General features: G+C 44.5%; 1 protein-coding gene across 1 annotated transcript in view; it reads right to left on the bottom strand.

Moving 5' to 3' along the window:
• Positions 1–1611: 1611 nt before the first annotated feature.
• arnt2 (aryl-hydrocarbon receptor nuclear translocator 2) overlaps positions 1612–20584 on the bottom strand; it is a gene marked incomplete at its 5' end in the record, with an annotated part of 60970 nt that continues 41997 nt past the window's right edge. The window contains 3 exon segments of the mRNA XM_055912679.1: positions 1612–3131; positions 5163–5308; positions 15085–15235. Of these exon segments, the coding sequence (XP_055768654.1) occupies positions 3033–3131; positions 5163–5308; positions 15085–15235 (396 nt within the window).

The raw sequence follows: 20584 nt of genomic DNA, 5'->3' as shown, positions 1-20584 counted from the left end.
CCAAACAACTCCACCTTTGACTCATCTGTACAGAGCACATTGTTCCAGTAGTTTTGGTCTTTACCCAGGTGTCGTCTGGCAATTATTACTCTGGTCTTGATATTGATACACTCTGGTCTTGATATTCTATTTTGAGAGCAGGCTTCTTCCTTCCTGACCTCCCATGTAGGGCAAGTTTGTGCAGTCTCTTTCTGACAGTTGACTCATGCACTTTGACATTGATTGTGTCAAGAGAGGCCTGTAGATCCCTTGATGTTACCCTGTGGTTCTTAGAGACTTCTATGAGGATCTTTTGGGTCAGCTCTTGGGCTGAATTTGGTGGGACGACCTGTACCAGGTAGATTGCCAGTGGTCTGGAATTTTCTCCATTTGTAGATGATCTGTCGGACAGTGGAACGATGTACTTCGAAATGCTTGGAAATGGATTTGTAAACCCTCCCAGACTCATGGTCATCAGTAATCTTTCTTCGGAGGGCCTCTGAGGTCTTTTGATCTTGGCTGATGTGTTACCATACACCCATATGGTTAAGACCAAACCAAGTTTCTAATCTTTATGGAAGGCTGTACACTCCCAAGGTACTCTCTAATGATTTCCTAATCATTTGCACCTGTATTCGTGCACCAGATCCACATTTTAGCCATTGTAGGTGATGGTAAAGGCAGAGGTGTACACATTCTTTCTGCATAAGGTAAACTGCATTTTTGGTCAATTTAATTGTTTTTTATTTATTTAACCTTTTTAACTAGGCAAGTCAGTTAAGAACAAATTCTTATTTACAGTGACGGCCTAGGAACAGTGGGTTAACTGCCTTCTTCAGGGGCAGAACGACAGATTTTTTCTTATGGTTATTAAAAGGTTTTTTTACTGTGTCACTTCCTTTTTCAAGTTCAGCAGTGTTTAAATGTTTTATTTTTTTGCCTCATATCTAGTCATCTCAGTGTGTTCGTGAACGAGAAAGGAAGAGGTAGCCATTTTACTATTGAAACAGCCATTTTGATGTTCTTTCTGCAGATGTCCCGGTAAGTCCACCACATCCACCTAAAGTAAAACAGACACACACCCATCTTGTCTTGTGTGAAGTGATAGTGTGGAAAGAGATGGAGATGCCTGTGAAACCACCACACACAAGTAAGTACTCAAGCACACACACCTTCAGACTGTGAACAATGGGAGAGATCCCAACTCAGCACCTCCCTCACGTCCACCCTGATTCCTCCCAGAAAGGAAGGGCACACTGTTGCTACTGGCACTAGGACAGGGCTCTGGAGGACTCCAATGAATGAGTGATAAACACACACACACATCTTCTCATGACTATATGTTTTGACAAGAAATGGAAACCTACAGTAGAGACAGACCTAACATATCCCTTGGTAAATCTAATCTTTAGACTAGATTGGAGATTGTCTCCATTACAAAAACACCGGACAAGGATGTGTCTCAAACAATGGCACACTATTACTTGTCTGGAACAATTAGAAATAAAACCATGTTTTCTCCGTGTTCTCCAATGTTCTTCTTGCACTTTATGGTTTTGTGTTTATTATTTCTGCACTATATTCCATGACACAAAAATCTGCCAGGAAACACTTCTTTGATTAGAAGACACGTAACCAATAAACATTTATTTTCACAAGCACAAAAATGTGTTAAACAAAAATAATGGGTAACATTTACACAATTTTATACAGGTTCCTTAAACTCAATGTACAATTAAGACTAAACTAAATACCGATAGTTAAATATGTACTCACATTGCACACATTGATGACACCTACATAACCCTACACAAAAAACAACGTATACTGTGTAAAAGTAACGAGTCAACATAAAAATCACATTATTTACAAAAACATACATTTTTAGATTTTTTTTTAGCAAAAGGATTCCAGTTGTAGATTCTGTCCCATCAGTCATTAACCAGAGACACGGTACACAATCTATCATTCTGTCCCATCAGTCATTAACCAGAGACACGGTACACAATCTATCATGTAAAAGTTCCCTCGCTATAAAGTAGAATTCAGTCTCTGTTAATAATCAGAAAAGAGAATAATATAATAAAGTTATAAAGTAGAGCAGCGAGAGCCACAAGGATACACTAAACTAGTATATATACTGTACTGCGTTGCTTTGGCGGTATGGCGGTTTTTCCCTTTTTAGCAAGCTGGTGAGTTTTAGCGGTTAGCTTCGATGAAGTGCACTTAAGCATTGTAGCTTAGCGACTTTTGCCAGTGAGTGAAATCTTTATTTAATTTTTTTCTACACAGAATCCTTCTAGACTTCCGTAGGTTTTATCTAGGTGTTATTAACATCACTACATATAGGTATAATTTACAGCATAAAGCTTCATGTAATACTGAGGGAGGAGCAGCAGTGACATACTGTATGATAATACGTATCGATGGTACCAACATTGATCAGCGTGGTGAGTGTCTCTTGGCCCGGAGCAGTTTGGCAGAGTAGACTTCAAATGGAGTGCAAAGTGGATATTGGCAGCTTAAAAGGTGCAATCTGTAATTTTTGTTTCCCCCCCAAAAGTGCTGCCTGCCCCTGCAATTGTTTGCAAACGTAAGGCGGGGGGGGGGGGGGGGGGATCTGCACTGGTGAATTTTCTAGGCTTTGTATTTTTTACTGCTTCTTGGCATATTTTGTAGTACTTCAAGATGCCACTAGGGGAAATTAACGTTACAGATTGCACCTTTAAATTGACAAGCCTTTGTTAAAAGAACAGGCATCATTTAAGTGAATGAAGACATTATTACAAAGGAAAAGGTCAGTACACCACTAGCAATGTCCCAGTCTTGTATAGAAGCAACTCTCTTCTCGTAAAGGAAAGAGGTGTCAGAGTGTTTATGAGAGGGTGCATCTGGACATTCACTGTGTGATAAAGTGTGTGTGTGATAAAGGGTGTGTGTGAGGTTGGGGAGCCATGAAGGAACCAGCACATTGTGTTCTATTCCTTTTCCACTATCAGAGGGTTCTAGTGGAAGAACAGAGCAGTGTTCCATTGATAGAACGTTAAAGGGTTCTACTCGGAGAAGGGAGGGAACATGCCCAGATCAGCAAAGTCTTCAATGTTGTAGTTGGCTGTTCCTTGTGTTGGGTCTCCTGCCATCGGCAACATGTCCTACAGAGAGACAGACGGGGAGGGAGAGAGGAAAGGTCAGGGACACAGACTTTCATGTGGAGCCATATCAGACAGCACTGTGTACACTGGGCTCAGGCCAGGGAAGAAGAGGAAATCAGCCATTGAAGCCCAGTGCGTCCAAGGTGACCTCGTCCCGCCTCCCACACACATGGATTACTGTAGGATATTGGAGCTTGGGATTGGTGTGCATGATACCTGGAAGAGTTAGTGTCTCGCTGTGTTACCTGGAACACTGCTGTCTGGGAGTGGTTAGGGTGTGTCTCTTAACTGGAACACCTCTGTCTGGGAGTGGTTAGGGCGTGTCTCTTAACTGGAACACCTATGTATGGGAGGGGTTAGGGTGTGTCTCTTAACAGGAACACCTCTGTCTGGGAGGGGTTAGGGTGTGTCTCTTAACTGGAACACCTCTGTCTGGGAGGGGTTAGGGTGTGTCTCTTAACTGGAACAACTCTGTCTGGGAGTGGTTAGGGCGTGTCTCTTAACTGGAACACCTATGTATGGGAGGGGTTAGGGTGTGTCTCTTAACTGGAACACCTCTGTCTGGGAGGGGTTAGGGTGTGTCTCTGTATTACCTGGAACACCTCTGTCTGGGAGGGGTTAGGGTGTGTCTCTGTATTACCTGGAACACCTCTGTCTGGGAGGGGTTAGGGTGTGTCTCTGTATTACCTGGAACACCTCTGTCTGGGAGGGGTTAGGGTGTGTCTCTGTATTACCTGGAACACCTCTGTCTGGGAGGGGTTAGGGTGTGTCTCTGTATTACCTGGAACACCTCTGTCTGGGAGGGGTTAGGGTGTGTCTCTGTATTACCTGGAACACCTCTGTCTGGGAGGGGTTAGGGTGTGTCTCTTAACTGGAACACCTCTGTCTGGGAGGGGTTAGGGTGTGTCTCTGTATTACCTGGAACACCTCTGTCTGGGAGGGGTTAGGGTGTGTCTCTTAACTGGAACACCTCTGTCTGGGAGGGGTTAGGGTGTGTCTCTTAACTGGAACCTCTGTCTGGGAGGGGTTAGGACGTGCCTCTGTATTACCTGGAACACCTCTGTCTGGGAGGGGTTAGGACGTGTCTCTGTATTACCTGGAACACCTCTGTCTGGGAGGGGTTAGGGTGTGTCTCTTAACTGGAACACCTCTGTCTGGGAGGGGTTAGGACGTGTCTCTGTATTACCTGGAACACCTCTGTCTGGGAGGGGTTAGGGTGTGTCTCTTAACTGGAACACCTCTGTCTGGGAGGGGTTAGGACGTGTCTCTGTATTACCTGGAACACCTCTGTCTGGGAGGGGTTAGGGTGTGTCTTAACTGGAACACCTCTGTCTGGGAGGGGTTAGGGTGTGTCTCTTAACTGGAACACCTCTGTCTGGGAGGGGTTAGGACGTGTCTCTGTATTACCTGGAACACCTCTGTCTGGGAGGGGTTAGGGTGTGTCTTAACTGGAACACCTCTGTCTGGGAGGGGTTAGGGTGTGTCTCTTAACTGGAACACCTCTGTCTGGGAGGGGTTAGGGTGTGTCTCTTAACTGGAACACCTCTGTCTGGGAGTGGTTAGGGTGTGTCTTAACTGGAACACCTCTGTCTGGGAGGGGTTAGGACGTGCCTCTGTATTACCTGGAACACCTCTGTCTGGGAGGGGTTAGGGTGTGTCTCTGTATTACCTGGAACACCTCTGTCTGGGAGGGGTTAGGGTGTGTCTCTTAACTGGAACACCTCTGTCTGGGAGGGGTTAGGGTGTGTCTCTGTATTACCTGGAACACCTCTGTCTGGGAGGGGTTAGGGTGTGTCTCTGTATTACCTGGGACACCTCTGTCTGGGAGTGGTTAGGGTGTGTCTCTTAACTGGAACACCTCTGTCTGGGAGGGGTTAGGACGTGTCTCTGTATTACCTGGAACACCTCTATCTGGGAGGGGTTAGGGTGTGTCTCTCTATTAACTGGAACACCTCTGTCTGGGAGGGGTTAGGGTGTGTCTCTGTTACCTGGAACACCGCTGTCTGGGAGGGGTTAGGACGTGTCTCTTACCTGGAACACCTCTGTCTGGGAGGGGTTGGGGTGTGAGTGTGGCTCTCCTCCCTGCTGGCCATGGTGCTGGTTCTGCCATTGGGACCAGACCTCACTGGGCCGACCCTGGAACTGACCCCCACTCTGACTGCCCTCTCCTGACACATCTAGAGAGAGAGGGAGGAGGAGAAAGAAGAGGGAGAGGGAGGAGGAGAAAGAAGAGAGAGGAGGAGGGGAGAGGGAGGAGGGAGGGGGAGGAGGAGAAAGAAGAAAGGGAGGGGAGGGAGGAGGAGAAAGAAGAGAGAGGAGGAGGGGAGAGGGAGGAGGGAGGGGGAGGAGGAGAAAGAAGAAAGGGAGGGGAGGGAGGAGGAGAAAGAAGAAAGGGAGGACGGGGGGAGGAGAGACACAGTGAGCAGTCAGCAACACATTGTGTTAGTGTGAGGTGACCCTTCACCATCCTTGGTGTTCAGATAGGATATAGTCATCAATGTTCCCTACAGGACCAACACTAATACATGTCTACATGCCAAATGGAACCCTGTCCCCTATATAGTGCTATATATAGACAGCCCTGATCAAAAAGTAGTGCACTATGTAGGGAATAATACATATTCCCTCAGGGGAGAGGTTAGAGCTGCTGTTAGGAATGTTTCTGTAGAGTTGGATACCAGCACCAACATGCAGGTCTGCATTCATGTATGTGGACATGTACTACCCACACCCACACACACACACACACACACACACACACACCCCTATCCCATAAAACACTTACATACAATGACAGGGGAAAGTTATGCAGTAGCTAGTAAGGCTGTAAAACCAATGTTTTATCTAGCTGACGTCATAAACAGCTTTGAAGTCTTGACATGAATAGTCAATAAATCCTTATCTGTGAGGAGCAGAGAGGGAGCCACGCGCTGTTGGCTTCCTAGAGCGACATGTCATTTATCAAATAGAAATCAGTGTTTGGGGTGTGTTTCTGTACCACGAATGTGTCAGAGCCATTGTAACGAGGAAGACATCCTACTCATAAATGTATTGATTTGCTGAGTGTACCCAAGGTGTCTGATATTTCACGTAGGTGTTCCTAACGGACAATACTGTGACTGTAGAATCACCATGAAGTGATACAGCACCAGTCTCCAGTCCAACCACTGCACAAAGACACAGATCTAGCTGGGCCTCCCTATTGGGACCCTAGTACACAGTTGAAGTCATGAAATCTCATTTTTGAACCCCTCCATACATTTCTTGTTAACAAACTATAGTTTTGGCAAGTCGGTTAGGACATCTACTTTGTGCATGACAAGTAATTTGTCCAACAATTGTTTACAGACAGATTATGTCACATATAATTCACTGTATCACAATTCCAGTGGGTCAGAAGTTTACATACACTAAGTTGACTGTGCCTTTAAACAGCTTGGAAAATTCCAGAAAATTGTCATGGCTTTAGAAGCTTCTGATAGGCTAATTGACATCATTTGAATCTATTGGAGGTGTACCTGTGGATGTATTTCAAGGCCTACCTTCAAACTCAGTGCCTCTTTACTTGACATCATGGGAAAATCAAAAGAAATCGGCCAAGACCTCAGAAAAAAAATTGTAGACCTCCACAAGTCTGGTTCATCCTTGGGAACAATTTCCAAACGACTGAAAGTACCACGTTCATCTGTACAAACAATAGTACGCAAGTATAAACACCATGGGACCAGGCAGCCGTCATACCGTTCAGGAAGGAGGCGCATTCTGTATCCTAGAGATGAACGTACTTTGGTGCGAAAAGTGCAAATCAATCCCAGAACAACAGCATAGGGCCTTGTGAAAATGCTGGAGGAAACAGGTACAAAAGTGTCTATATCCACAGTAAAACGAGTCCTATATCGACATAACCTGAAAGGCCGCTCAGCAAGGAAGAAGCCACTGCTCCAAAACCGCCATAAAAAAAGTCAGACCACGGTTTGCACATGGGGACAAAGATCGTACTTTTTGGAGAAATGTCCTCTGGTCTGATCAAACAAAAATAGAACTCTTTGGCCATTTTTTGGAAGAAAACGGGGGAGGCTTGCAAGCCAAAGAACACCATCCCAACTGTGAAGCATGGGGGTGGCAGCATCATGTTGTGGGGATGCTTTGCTGCAGGAGGGACTGGTGCACTTCACAAAATAAATGGCATCATGAGGGAGGAAAATTATGTGGATATATTGAAGCAACATCTCAAGACATCAGTCAGGAAGTTAAAGTTTGGTCACAAATGGGTCTTCCAAATGGACAATGACCCCAAGCATACTTCAAAAGTTGTTGCAAAATGGCTTAAGGACAACAAAGTCAAGGTATTGGAGTGGCCATCACAAAGCCCTCACCTCAATCCCATAGAAAATGTGTGGGCAGAACTGAAAAAGCGTGTGTGAGCAAGGCGGCCTACAAACCTGACTCATTTACACCAGCTCTGTCAGGAGGAATGGGCCAAAATTCACCCAACTTATCGTGGGAAGCTTGTGGAAGGCTACCCAAAACGTTTGACCCAAGTTAAACAATTTTAAGGCAATGCTACCGAATACTAATTGAGTGTATCTAAACTTCTGACCCACTGGGAATGTGATGTAAGAAATAAAACCTGAAATAAATCATTCTCTACAGAGCATCTGACATTTCACATTCTTAAAATAAAGGGGTGGTCCTAACTGACCTAAGACAGGGAATTTTTACTAAGATTAAATGTCAGGAATTGTGAAAAACTGAGTTTAAATGTATTTAGCTAAGGTGTATGTAAACTTCTGACTTCAACTGTATATAGTGCTCTACTTTTGACCAGAGCCCTATAAAGTGCACTATATAGGGAATAGGGTGCCATCTGTGCCACACATCAGGAATAATCCACAGGCAGAACTCATACTGGGTAATAAACTGAGGTATGTGGTATGATGTATTGGGGGCATGTAAACTACATGTTCCTCCAAGCTGTAATATTAAAGACAGTGAGATATAAGTTACATGTTCCTCCAAGCTGTAATATTAAAGACAGTGAGATTTCTAAATTACATGTTCCTCCAAGCTGGAATATTAAAGACAGTGAGATTTCTAAGTTACATGTTCCTCCAAGCTGTAATATTAAAGACAGTGAGATTTCTAAATTACATGTTCCTCCAAGCTGGAATATTAAAGACAGTGAGATTTCTAAATTACATGTTCCTCCAAGCTGGAATATTAAAGACAGTGAGATATAAGTTACATGTTCCTCCAAGCTGTAATATTAAAGACAGTGAGATTTCTAAATTACATTTTCCTCCAAGCTGGAATATTAAAGACAGTGAGATATAAGTTACATGTTCCTCCAAGATGTAATATTAAAGACAGTGAGATTTCTAAATTACATTTTCCTCCAAGCTGGAATATTAAAGACAGTGAGATTTCTAAATTACATTTTCCTCCAAGCTGGAATATTAAAGACAGTGAGATATAAGTTACATGTTCCTCCAAGCTGGAATATTAAAGACAGTGAGATATAAGTTACATGTTCCTCCAAGATGTAATATTAAAGACAGTGAGATTTCTAAATTACATTTTCCTCCAAGCTGGAATATTAAAGACAGTGAGATATAAGTTACATGTTCCTCCAAGCTGGAATATTAAAGACAGTGAGATTTCTAAATTACATGTTCCTCCAAGCTGGAATATTAAAGACAGTGAGATATAAGTTACATGTTCCTCCAAGCTGTAATATTAAAGACAGTGAGATATAAGTTACATGTTCCTCCAAGCTGGAATATTAAAGACAGTGAGATTTCTAAATTACATGTTCCTCCAAGCTGTAATATTAAAGACAGTGAGATTTCTAAATTACATTTTCCTCCAAGCTGGAATATTAAAGACAGTGAGATTTCTAAATTACATGTTCCTCCAAGATGTAATATTAAAGACAGTGAGATATCCGTGTCCCACTGTGATGACCTCACATACAGAGCATTGACGAGCGGCCTGGCTGTGTCCCGCTGTGATGACCTCACACACAGAGCATTGAGGAGCGGCCTGGCTGTGTCCCACTGTGATGCCACTGTGATGAGCTCACACAGAGCATTGAGGAGCGGCTGTGTCCCACTGTGATGGCCTCACACACAGAGCATTGAGGAGAGGTCTGGCTGTGTCCCACTGTGATGACCTCACACACAGAGCATTGAGGAGCGGCCTGGCTGTGTCCCACTGGGATGACCTCACACACAGAGCATTGAGGAGCGGCCTGGCTGTGTCCCACTGTGATGACCTCACACACAGAGCATTGAGGAGAGGCTGTGTCCCACTGTGATGAGCTCACACAGAGCATTGAGGAGCGGCTGTGTCCCACTGTGATGACCTCTCACATAGAGCATTGAGGAGCGGCTGTGTCCCACTGTGATGAATTCACACACAGAGCTTTGAGGAGAGGCTGTGTCCCACTGTGATGGCCTCACACACAGAGCATTGAGGAGTGGCCTGGCTGTGTCCCACTGTGATGACCTCACACACAGAGCATTGAGGAGAAGTCTGGCTGTGTCCCACTGTGATGACCTCACACAGAGCATTGAGGAGCAGCCTGGCTGTTTCCCACTGTGATGACCTCACGCACACAGCATTGAGGAGCGGCCTGGCTGTGTCCCACTGTGATGACCTCACACACAGAGCATTGAGGAGCGGCCTGGCTGTGTCCCACTTTGATGACCTCACACATAGAGCATTGAGGAGTGGCTGTGTCCCACTGTGATGACCTCACAGACAGAGCTTTGAGGAGCGGCTGTGTCCCACTGTGATGACCTCACACATAGAGCATTGACGAGCAGCCTGACTGTGTCCCACTGTGATGACCTCACACACTCTCACAAGTGAGAAACACAGCAGCAGTCGTTCCACTTCATTTCCTCTCTCCTCTCTACAGACAGACACATACTGAGCCAGACAGACAGACAGACACACAGGGAGACAAATACTGTCTGGTGCACTAACACACTGCATGACACCCTGTAGGGGGATGATTTCAGAGCTATGAGTTCTCTCTCTCTCTGTGTGTGTGTGTGTGTGTGTGTGTGTGTGTGTGTGTGTGTGTGTGTGTGTGTGTGAGAGAGAGAGGTGGGTGGGTGGGGGGTCTCTCCACATTAAACAGAAGCAGATTGATAATCTCTACAATATATCCCCTAGCATAACTCATATCCTGCTGCTGAGAGAGATGACCATAAACACACTCCTCAGCACACGGAACCTTGACAGCTTATTGCCGTAAATAATGAGGGGGGAGGGAGGAACGCGAGCAGAAATAAAGGAGGAGAGGAACGATTAGTCAGGTGAGCAGAGGGATGATTGTTTGTTTATAGAATGGAAACAAATCGGTAAATGACTGACAAAGTAAACAAACGCAACAATAAAGGGAAATGACAAAACACACAACGACAGAGGAAATGAGAAGTGCTGAGAAACAGAGCGGCTGTAATTCACTTCTATTTCTTAATATATCTCTCCTCACCTCTGTCTCTGCACCAAGACTAGCCCAGAGGAGAGAGAGAGAAATAAAGAGACAGAAGGACAAAGGGAGAGTATCTGTGTTAGAGACAGAAAGAGACAGAAGGATAGAGAACTAGTCCATTAGTGTAATGATTGTCCATTAAAAGCTCATCAGATGGCCATGGCTAGACCAGACACACATTCCCCCCAGCTGAGAGAGATTAAGAAAAAGACAGGAGAGAGAGAAAGAGGGAGGAGAGAGAAAGAGGGAGGACAGAGAAATAGGGAGAGAGACAGAGAGGACAGATGAGAGAGAGACAGAGAGATCTATGACGCCCTGAGATGTGTCACTACTACTAATACATTCTAATACACTATTTAAATGCACAAGCTAGATGTTCTGCTCCAACAGTAAATTATAGCCTGGACAGATTCTGGACGACTGAGGGGGAGAGGGTTATGAAAGTGCTGCCGTCTGTTCTTTTCCATTTTTAATATCTCATATGTAACGACAGCAACATCTGTCATCAAAAACACTCTGCTCTCTACCTGTAACTGCTGAATATCTGGTGTGGATTCCATTCCGCTTGGTTGGACTGCAAGGCAACCCCAGCACATAGTACATTTAGCTTTGACCTTTAACCTCTACCCTATGAATGACTAGTCCAACAGAGATAGTCAGTGCACAGCCCACATGGAGAGGTTTAGGTATGTTATCAGGTTTCCTTTGTGGAGATGGTACATTGCTAAAACATGATCTTACTTTACATAACATATCCCAAAAGACATGGACGTACACTGTACTGTCAACACTTCACTTCTAAAATCACCCTAAAGGATATGTTCACAATGTTTTCACATTCCTGTGTGTGTGTGTGTACACACATGTTTGGGTAACCTCATTTGGCGTGCCTGGGATCCTCTCACCCGATCTGAAGTCATGGGGTAAAAGGGGTAATGGCTGTGTGTGTGTTAAACGTGGTGTGTGTGTGTGTGTGTGTGTGTGTTAAACGTGGTGTGTTAAACGTGGTGTGTGTGGATGTGTTAAACATGGTGTGTGGATGTGTTAAAGGTGGTGTGTGTGTGTGTGTGTGTGTGTGTGTGTGTGTGTGTGTGTTAGTTAGTTAAACATGGTGTGTGTGGATATGTTAAACGTGGTGTGTGTGGATGTGTTAACTTCTTATGGCTGGGGGCAGTATTGAGTAGCTTGGATGAATAAGGTGCCCAGAGTAAACTGCCTGCTACTCAGGCCCAGAAGCTAAGATATGCATATTATTAGTAGATTTGGATAGAAAACTCTGAAGTTTCTAAAACTGTTTGAATGATGTCTGTGAGTATAACATAACTCATATGGCAGACAAAAACCTGAGAAAAAATCCATCCAGGAAGTGGGAAATCTGAGGTTTGTAGTGTTTCAAGTAATTGCCTATCGAATATACAGTATCTATGGGGTCATATTGCACTAAATGTCAACAGTCTTTAGAACCTTGTTTGATGCTTCTACAGTAAAGGAGGGGGGAATGAGAGCTGTTTGAGTCAGGGGTCTGGCAGAGTGCCACGAGCTCAGTGAGAGTTAGCTGCATTCCATTGCATTTCTACAGACAAAGGAATTCTCCGGTTGAAACATTATTGAAGATTTATGATAAAAACATCCTAAAGATTGATTCTATACTTCGTTTGACATGTTTCTACGAACTGTAATATGACTTTTCGTCTGAACTTTCGCCTGGACTTGCCCGCACCTCCTGAGTTTGTGTACTAAACGCGCTAACAAAAGGAGGTATTTGGACATAAATTATGGACTTTATCGAACAAAACAAACATTTATTGGGGAACTGGGATTCCTGGGAGTGCATTCTGATGAAGATCATCAAAGGTAAGTGAATATTTATAATGCTATTTCTGACTACTGTTGACTCCACAATATGGCGGATATATTTTTGTCTTGATTGGGCTCTGAGCGCCGACCTCAGATTATTGCATGGTTTGCTTTTTCCGTAAAGCTTTTTTGAAATCTGACAGCGGTTGCATTAAGGAGAAGTGCATCTAAAGTCCCATGCATAACACTTGTATTTTCATCAACATGTATTATGAGTATTTCTGTAAATTGATGTGGCTCTCTGCAAAATCACCGGATGTTTTGGAACTACTGAACGTAACGCGCCAATGTAAACTCAGATTTTTGGATATAAATATGAACTTTACCGAACAAAACATACATGTATTGTGTAACATGAAGTCCTATGAGTGTCATCTGATGAAGATCATCAAAGGTTAGTGATTAATTGTATCTATATTTCTGCTTTTTGTGAATCCTCTCTTTAGCTGGAAAAATGGCTGTGTTATTCTGTGAATAGGCACTCACCTAACATAATCGTTTGGTTTGCTTTCGTCGTAAAGCCTTTTTGAAATCGGACACTGTGGCTGGATTTACAACAAGTAAAAGAGAGGTTAAACGTGGTGTGTGTGGATGTGTTAAATGTTGTGTGTGTGTGTGTGTTAAATGTTGTGTGTGTGTGTGTGTTAAACATGGTGAGTGTGGATGTGTTAAACGTGGTGTGTGTGGATGTTAAATATACGTATAGCAGATTTAGCCAGTGAAGCGTTAAGAGGAGAGAAACATGCCACATTAATGAAGACCCACTGTTGTCCCACAGGGATGTTAGAATGTCAAACAGAATGTTAAGAGGTAAGCTGGTATGTCACTATAGAAGAACGTAGACAGTTTGATGATACGGGCCGACACCTGACAAGTAGAAAAAAACATGCCTTTCACCAGATGTAAAACAAACAAACAAACACACACACACACACACACACACACACACACACACACACACACACACACACACACACACACACACACACACACACACACACACACACACACACACACACACACACACACACACACACACACACACACACACACACACACAATCCTCTACCATGAGGACAAGAACAGACATGTCCAATTCCTACTATTTTCAGGCTTTTTCAAGAGAACACTGTGAAAGCCTCAACATGATCCCAAGTGGCCAATCATGAAAGATACAGGCTGTCCCAGGCTCTGGGTTCAACTCATCAGAGAAGAGTCAGGTGAGCAAGTGCTTGGCAGGAACAAAGTCTGCACCAAAACCTGTAGGTTAGGACCCAGGTTTGTAAGTTAGGACCCAGGTTTGTAAGTTAGGACCCAGGTTTGTAAGTTAGGACCCAGGTTTGTAAGTTAGGACCCAGGTTTGTAAGTTAGGACCCAGGTTTGTAAGTTAGGACCCAGGTTTGTAAGTTAGGACCCAGGTTTGGTTAAGTAACTTTCCCCAAAATCCCAAGGTTTCCAGAAATCCCGATTGGAGGGTTCCTGGAATCAAGAGGGAATGAGCAGGAAATCCGGGAATCATCCAACCAGGATTTCTGGAAAACTTGGGAATGTACGGAACATTACTGGAATTTTGAAAACCTAGCAGGGTATAAACAGTATATATATAAACAGTATTTAAAATGTTTGGGGTCACTTAGAAATGTATTTGTTTTTGAAAGAAAAGCACATTTTTTGGTCCATTAAAATAACATCAAATTGATCCGAAATACAGTGTAGACATTGTTAATGTTGTAAATTACTATTGTAGCTGGAAACGGCAGATTATTTTATGTAATATCTACATCGGCGTACAGAGGCCCATTATCAGCAACCATCACTCCTGTGTTCCAATGCCACGTTGTGTTAGCTAATCCAAGTTTATCCTTTTAAAAGGCTAATTGATCATTAGAAAACCCTTGCAATTGTGTTAGCACAGCTGAAAACTGTAGTTCTTATTATAGAAGCAATAAAACTGGCCTTAGACTAGTTGAGTATCTAGAGCATCAGCATTTGTGGGTTCGATTACAGGCTCAAAATTACCAGAAACAAAGGACCTTCATTCTGAAACTCGTCAGTCTATTCTTATTCTGAGAAATGAAGGCTATTCCATGTGAGAAATTACCAAGAAACTGAAGATCTCGTACAACGCTGTGTATTACTCCCTTCACAGAACAGCGCAAACTGTCTCTAACCAGAGTAGAAAGAGGAGTGGGAGGCCCCGGTGCACAACTGAGCAAGAGGACAAGTACATTAGAGTGTCTAGTTTGAGAAACAGACGCCTCACAAGTCCTCAACTGTCAGCTTCATTAAATAGTACCTGCAAAACACCAGTCTCAATGTCAAAAGTGAAGAGGCGACTCCGTGATGCTGGCCTTCTAGGCAGAAATTCTCTGTCCAGTGTCTGTATTGCCCATCTTAATCTTTTATTTTTATTGGCCAGTCTGAGATATGGCTTTTTCTTTGCAACTCTGCCTAGAAGGCCAGCATTCCGGAATATGTGTACACACACCCTTTGATGTTATCAATTATCAAACATGATTGGATAAATCCTGGAAGAGAATGAGACGAACATCTTTTTGATGGAATGCTTTGCTGTGATTGGCTGGTGCTTACCGAACGCTGTGCTCCGGTTGGCCAGTCCAGAGTAGGCGTTGCCGCTGGGCGATGAGGTGGCCGGGGAGGACAGGGGGCTATAGGAAGATGGGTCTCCTTGGTAACTGTGGCCGGAGCCTATCCCAAACGGACTGGACTGGGCCTTTGTGGACTGGATAGGGAGAGGGAGAGAAGGAAAAATAGTTTAGAGTGTGTGTTTAACTAGACTAGCAGAGAGACGTGTGTGTTTAACTAGACTAGCAGAGAGACGTGTGTGTTTAACTAGACTAGCAGAGAGACGTGTGTGTTGTACTAGACTAGCAGAGAGACGTGTGTGTTGTACTAGACTAGCAGAGAGACGTGTGTGTTGTACTAGACTAGCAGAGAGACGTGTGTGTTGTACTAGACTAGCAGAGAGACGTGTGTGTTTAACTAGACTAGCAGAGAGACGTGTGTGTTGTACTAGACTAGCAGAGAGACGTGTGTGTGTTGTACTAGACTAGCAGAGAGACGTGTGTGTTGTACTAGACTAGCAGAGAGACGTGTGTGTGTTGTACTAGACTAGCAGAGAGACGTGTGTGTGTTTAACTAGACTAGCAGAGAGACGTGTGTGTGTTGTACTAGACTAGCAGAGACGTGTGTGTTGTACTAGACTAGCAGAGAGACGTGTGTGTTGTACTAGACTAGCAGAGAGACGTGTGTGTGTTGTACTAGACTAGCAGAGACGTGTGTGTTGTACTAGACTAGCAGAGAGACGTGTGTGTTGTACTAGACTAGCAGAGAGACGTGTGTGTGTTGTACTAGACTAGCAGAGAGACGTGTGTGTTGTACTAGACTAGCAGAGAGACGTGTGTGTTGTACTAGACTAGCAGAGAGACGTGTGTGTTGTACTAGACTAGCAGAGAGACGTGTGTGTTGTACTAGACTAGCAGAGAGACGTGTGTGTTGTACTAGACTAGCAGAGAGACGTGTGTGTTGTACTAGACTAGCAGAGAGACGTGTGTGTTGTACTAGACTAGCAGAGAGACGTGTGTGTTTAACTAGACTAGCAGAGAGACGTGTGTGTTTAACTAGACTAGCAGAGAGACGTGTGTGTTGTACTAGACTAGCAGAGAGACGTGTGTGTTGTACTAGACTAGCAGAGAGACGTGTGTGTTGTACTAGACTAGCAGAGAGACGTGTGTGTTGTACTAGACTAGCAGAGAGACGTGTGTGTGTTGTACTAGACTAGCAGAGAGACGTGTGTGTGTTGTACTAGACTAGCAGAGAGACGTGTGTGTGTTGTACTAGACTAGCAGAGAGACGTGTGTGTTGTACTAGACTAGCAGAGAGACGTGTGTGTTGTACTAGACTAGCAGAGAGACGTGTGTGTGTTGTACTAGACTAGCAGAGAGACGTGTGTGTTTAACTAGACTAGCAGAGAGACGTGTGTGTTGTACTAGACTAGCAGAGAGACGTGTGTGTTGTACTAGACTAGCAGAGAGACGTGTGTGTTGTACTAGACTAGCAGAGAGACGTGTGTGTTGTACTAGACTAGCAGAGAGACGTGTGTGTGTTTAACTAGACTAGCAGAGAGACGTGTGTGTTTAACTAGACTAGCAGAGAGACGTGTGTGTTGTACTAGACTAGCAGAGAGACGTGTGTGTTGTACTAGACTAGCAGAGAGACGTGTGTGTTGTACTAGACTAGCAGAGACGTGTGTGTTGTACTAGACTAGCAGAGAGACGTGTGTGTTGTACTAGACTAGCAGAGAGACGTGTGTGTTGTACTAGACTAGCAGAGAGACGTGTGTGTTGTACTAGACTAGCAGAGAGACGTGTGTGTTGTACTAGACTAGCAGAGAGACGTGTGTGTTGTACTAGACTAGCAGAGAGACGTGTGTGTGTTTAACTAGACTAGCAGAGAGACGTGTGTGTTGTACTAGACTAGCAGAGAGACGTGTGTGTTGTACTAGACTAGCAGAGAGACGTGTGTGTTGTACTAGACTAGCAGAGAGACGTGTGTGTTGTACGAGACTAGCAGAGAGACGTGTGTGTTTAACCAGACTAGCAGAGAGACGTGTGTGTTTAACTAGACTAGCAGAGAGACGTGTGTGTTGTACTAGACTAGCAGAGAGACGTGTGTGTTGTACTAGACTAGCAGAGAGACGTGTGTGTTGTACTAGACTAGCAGAGAGACGTGTGTGTTGTACTAGACTAGCAGAGAGACGTGTGTGTTGTACTAGACTAGCAGAGAGACGTGTGTGTTTAACTAGACTAGCAGAGAGACGTGTGTGTTTAACTAGACTAGCAGAGAGACGTGTGTGTTGTACTAGACTAGCAGAGAGACGTGTGTGTTGTACTAGACTAGCAGAGAGACGTGTGTGTTGTACTAGACTAGCAGAGAGACGTGTGTGTTGTACTAGACTAGCAGAGAGACGTGTGTGTTGTACTAGACTAGCAGAGAGACGTGTGTGTTGTACTAGACTAGCAGAGAGACGTGTGTGTTGTACTAGACTAGCAGAGAGACGTGTGTGTTGTACTAGACTAGCAGAGAGACGTGTGTGTTGTACTAGACTAGCAGAGAGACGTGTGTGTTGTACTAGACTAGCAGAGAGACGTGTGTGTTGTACTAGACTAGCAGAGAGACGTGTGTGTTGTACTAGACTAGCAGAGAGACGTGTGTGTTTAACTAGACTAGCAGAGAGACGTGTGTGTTGTACTAGACTAGCAGAGAGACGTGTGTGTTGTACTAGACTAGCAGAGAGACGTGTGTGTTGTACTAGACTAGCAGAGAGACGTGTGTGTTGTACTAGACTAGCAGAGAGACGTGTGTGTTTAACTAGACTAGCAGAGAGACGTGTGTGTTGTACTAGACTAGCAGAGAGACGTGTGTGTTGTACTAGACTAGCAGAGAGACGTGTGTGTTGTACTAGACTAGCAGAGAGACGTGTGTGTTTTACTAGACTAGCAGAGAGACGTGTGTGTTGTACTAGACTAGCAGAGAGACGTGTGTGTTGTACTAGACTAGCAGAGAGACGTGTGTGTTGTACTAGACTAGCAGAGAGACGTGTGTGTTGTACTAGACTAGCAGAGAGACGTGTGTGTTGTACTAGACTAGCAGAGAGACGTGTGTGTTTAACTAGACTAGCAGAGAGACGTGTGTGTTGTACTAGACTAGCAGAGAGACGTGTGTGTGTTTAACTAGACTAGCAGAGAGACGTGTGTGTTGTACTAGACTAGCAGAGAGACGTGTGTGTTGTACTAGACTAGCAGAGAGACGTGTGTGTTGTACTAGACTAGCAGAGAGACGTGTGTGTTGTACTAGACTAGCAGAGAGACGTGTGTGTTTAACTAGACTAGCAGAGAGACGTGTGTGTTTAACTAGACTAGCAGAGAGACGTGTGTGTTGTACTAGACTAGCAGAGAGACGTGTGTGTTGTACTAGACTAGCAGAGAGACGTGTGTGTTGTACTAGACTAGCAGAGAGACGTGTGTGTTTAACTAGACTAGCAGAGAGACGTGTGTGTTGTACTAGACTAGCAGAGAGACGTGTGTGTTGTACTAGACTAGCAGAGAGACGTGTGTGTTGTACTAGACTAGCAGAGAGACGTGTGTGTTGTACTAGACTAGCAGAGAGACGTGTGTGTTGTACTAGACTAGCAGAGAGACGTGTGTGTTTAACTAGACTAGCAGAGAGACGTGTGTGTTGTACTAGACTAGCAGAGAGACGTGTGTGTTTAACTAGACTAGCAGAGAGACGTGTGTGTTGTACTAGACTAGCAGAGAGACGTGTGTGTTGTACTAGACTAGCAGAGAGACGTGTGTGTTTAACTAGACTAGCAGAGAGACGTGTGTGTTTAACTAGACTAGCAGAGAGACGTGTGTGTTGTACTAGACTAGCAGAGAGACGTGTGTGTTGTACTAGACTAGCAGAGAGACGTGTGTGTTGTACTAGACTAGCAGAGAGACGTGTGTGTTGTACTAGACTAGCAGAGAGACGTGTGTGTTGTACTAGACTAGCAGAGAGACGTGTGTGTTGTACTAGACTAGCAGAGAGACGTGTGTGTTTAACTAGACTAGCAGAGAGACGTGTGTGTTGTACTAGACTAGCAGAGAGACGTGTGTGTTGTACTAGACTAGCAGAGAGACGTGTGTGTTTAACTAGACTAGCAGAGACGTGTGTGTTTAACTAGACTAGCAGAGAGACGTGTGTGTTGTACTAGACTAGCAGAGAGACGTGTGTGTTGTACTAGACTAGCAGAGAGACGTGTGTGTTGTACTAGACTAGCAGAGAGACGTGTGTGTTGTACTAGACTAGCAGAGAGACGTGTGTGTTGTACTAGACTAGCAGAGAGACGTGTGTGTTTAACTAGACTAGCAGAGAGACGTGTGTGTTTAACTAGACTAGCAGAGAGACGTGTGTGTTGTACTAGACTAGCAGAGACGTGTGTGTTGTACTAGACTAGCAGAGAGACGTGTGTGTTGTACTAGACTAGCAGAGAGACGTGTGTGTTGTACTAGACTAGCAGAGAGACGTGTGTGTTGTACTAGACTAGCAGAGAGACGTGTGTGTTGTACTAGACTAGCAGAGAGACGTGTGTGTTTAACTAGACTAGCAGAGAGACGTGTGTGTTGTACTAGACTAGCAGAGAGACGTGTGTGTTGTACTAGACTAGCAGAGAGACGTGTGTGTTGTACTAGACTAGCAGAGAGACGTGTGTGTTTACTAGACTAGCAGAGAGACGTGTGTGTTGTACTAGACTAGCAGAGAGACGTGTGTGTTGTACTAGACTAGCAGAGAGACGTGTGTGTTGTACTAGACTAGCAGAGAGACGTGTGTGTTTTACTAGACTAGCAGAGAGACGTGTGTGTTGTACTAGACTAGCAGAGAGACGTGTGTGTTGTACTAGACTAGCAGAGAGACGTGTGTGTTGTACTAGACTAGCAGAGAGACGTGTGTGTTGTACTAGACTAGCAGAGAGACGTGTGTGTTGTACTAGACTAGCAGAGAGACGTGTGTGTGTTTAACTAGACTAGCAGAGAGACGTGTGTGTTGTACTAGACTAGCAGAGAGACGTGTGTGTTGTACTAGACTAGCAGAGAGACGTGTGTGTTGTACTAGACTAGCAGAGAGACGTGTGTGTTGTACGAGACTAGCAGAGAGACGTGTGTGTGTTGTACTAGACTAGCAGAGAGACGTGTGTGTTGTACTAGACTAGCAGAGAGACGTGTGTGTTTAACTAGACTAGCAGAGAGACGTGTGTGTTGTACTAGACTAGCAGAGAGACGTGTGTGTTGTACTAGACTAGCAGAGAGACGTGTGTGTTTAACTAGACTAGCAGAGAGACGTGTGTGTTTAACTAGACTAGCAGAGAGACGTGTGTGTTGTACTAGACTAGCAGAGAGACGTGTGTGTTGTACTAGACTAGCAGAGAGACGTGTGTGTTTAACTAGACTAGCAGAGAGACGTGTGTGTTGTACTAGACTAGCAGAGAGACGTGTGTGTTGTACTAGACTAGCAGAGAGACGTGTGTGTTTAA

Source organism: Salvelinus fontinalis, unplaced genomic scaffold (genome assembly GCF_029448725.1).
Source record: "Salvelinus fontinalis isolate EN_2023a unplaced genomic scaffold, ASM2944872v1 scaffold_0197, whole genome shotgun sequence".
NCBI classification, from domain to species: Eukaryota; Metazoa; Chordata; class Actinopteri; order Salmoniformes; family Salmonidae; genus Salvelinus; species Salvelinus fontinalis.
The sequence above is the reverse complement of the archived record's forward strand: the minus strand, read 5'-3'. Positions and strand labels throughout refer to the sequence as shown.